At 47.9% G+C, this 1810-nt stretch overlaps 1 protein-coding gene across 2 annotated transcripts in view; it reads left to right on the top strand.

The window, feature by feature from the left end:
- LOC109292593 (DEP domain-containing mTOR-interacting protein-like) overlaps nt 1-1810 on the top strand; it is a 51384-nt gene that overhangs the window by 36832 nt on the left and 12742 nt on the right. For both annotated transcript variants that reach the window (XM_019510109.1, XM_019510108.1), the window contains exon 3: nt 881-1004. In XM_019510109.1, coding sequence (XP_019365654.1) covers nt 881-1004 — 124 coding nt within the window. The remainder of the gene's footprint in view (nt 1-880; nt 1005-1810) is intronic.

The following is a 1810-nucleotide window of genomic DNA, read 5'->3' as shown; positions in this document are numbered from 1 at the left end:
TCATGTGCATTTGCGTGCTAACTTCTGCACGCTCCTAACCCTGGTGCTTGTACAACCAGTACAATCGTGCAAGCAAAGAGGTGACTGCAGTCTCATGCACTGAATTTTCCGGACGGAGATGCCCCAGATTGGATTGTCACATGAGTGAACTGGGCAGGCTCAGCACAGATTTGTTATATGGGAAAAGTTCTTGGAGATGCATTTAGATTTCAGAGCATCCGCAACAAAAGGAGAGAACTGTCAATACTCTGATGATGCTTTAGGATTTTTTTGGTCTTCTGCTTTTCACTCCCTCCCTCCCCCCTAGTTTGCTTAGACATGGCAGGGCCTTTTTAGAGAGGCAGTTCGCCGTGGTAGCCTGAAGTTAGGCAGGAGGCAGGTGTAGATACACACCTTATAGACAAATTAAATAAAATGTATATTGAGCACACCTTTTTGTGAACTTGATATCACTCCATCCAGGGCGTTTTAACCAAACAGACTGTAAGCGAGCTGCATTTCTTATAACTTTAGGTGAAGTGCAACATTTAGACTTAACCACGTGAGCAGGACAGGGAGAAACTCTCTGCCTTATTTCAGCTAAGCCCACCCATAGGTTTTGTGCATGAGACCTGATTGATTGCTTTCCCCAGGACAGCCATGCACCCTTTTCCCCCACCCCTGAAGTGGATGTGTTTATCCAGACCCCCTTGTCAGGTGCCAGATCCTATTCAGAACTGGTTTCTAATGCAGCCAGCTATAGTGCAGGTCAAAACTGAGGTCAGGATGCTTGGACCACCACTTAGCATCTGCAAATGATGGACAATTATTCTGTAGACCTTGTGGGATAGGGTACGCTGTGTCCTGCAGTGCTGATGGCTCTGCTCTGAACTCCTTCCAGTTTGCGACGAGCACTCGGACTACAAGGATGCCAAGCTGCTGTACCGCTTCCGCAAGGACGACGGGACTTTCCCTCTCAACAAAGATGTGAAGGTCTTCATGAGGGGGCAGAGCCTGTACGAGAAGTACGTGAGTCCTTCCTTGCATGATTTATTGCCATGCGATGACCTTGCTGAAGCTTCAGGGGCCTTCGCTGCTGCTGCTCTTTCTCCTTTGCACCCTGCATGCTGACACCACCAGTTACCTGCACCCGATGTCTTGCTCTCCTTGTCGCTGCAGCAAAGCAACAGGCTTAGGTGGAGTTCAGAGGTGGATGTGAGCAGGATGCAAAGCCTGAGTCCACGGATGCTGTGGAGGGTCTGTGTTCAGATCCAGGCCTAAACTTCACAGCCTGGAGCCATCAGTAATGAGCATGGGCTTCCCCGCTACCCATGGGGAACTATCTGAAGATTTGCAAGCCCCAAATTCAATTCCTGGTTCAGCCACAGCCTTGGGGAAGTCCTTTTGCCTCTGTGCCTCAGTTGCACATCTGTAAAATGGGTATTCTGGCACGTCCCTGCTTCCTCAGGGTTGTTGTTAAGATAAACACACAAATCATTTCAAGTGAAACACAAATTTTCATTTCGGAAGGGAAACTCTTCTCTGTTTCAGTGTTTTTGATTAGATATTTCTGTCCATCAGCTCTTGTTCTAAATCTGGGAAATTGTTTTCTGTGAATCACATTCAGCCCTTTTTATCTGAACTTGTTTTGCCCCCTAAATCACCTCTGTACTTTGCTGTTTTGACTGCCCTCTTATAGTTTCATAGTTTCTAGGGTTGGAAGGGACCTGAGTAGATCACTAAGTCCGATCCCCTGCCATGGCAGGAAAGAGTACTGGGGTCAAATGACCCCAGCAAGGTGTACATCCAGCCTCCTCTTAAAGCCCCCCAG

This window comes from Gavialis gangeticus, unplaced genomic scaffold, assembly GCF_001723915.1.
Source record: "Gavialis gangeticus isolate Ggan-Ray unplaced genomic scaffold, GavGan_comp1, whole genome shotgun sequence".
NCBI lineage: Eukaryota > Metazoa > Chordata > Crocodylia > Gavialidae > Gavialis > Gavialis gangeticus.
This window is presented reverse-complemented; position numbering and strand designations above follow the sequence as displayed.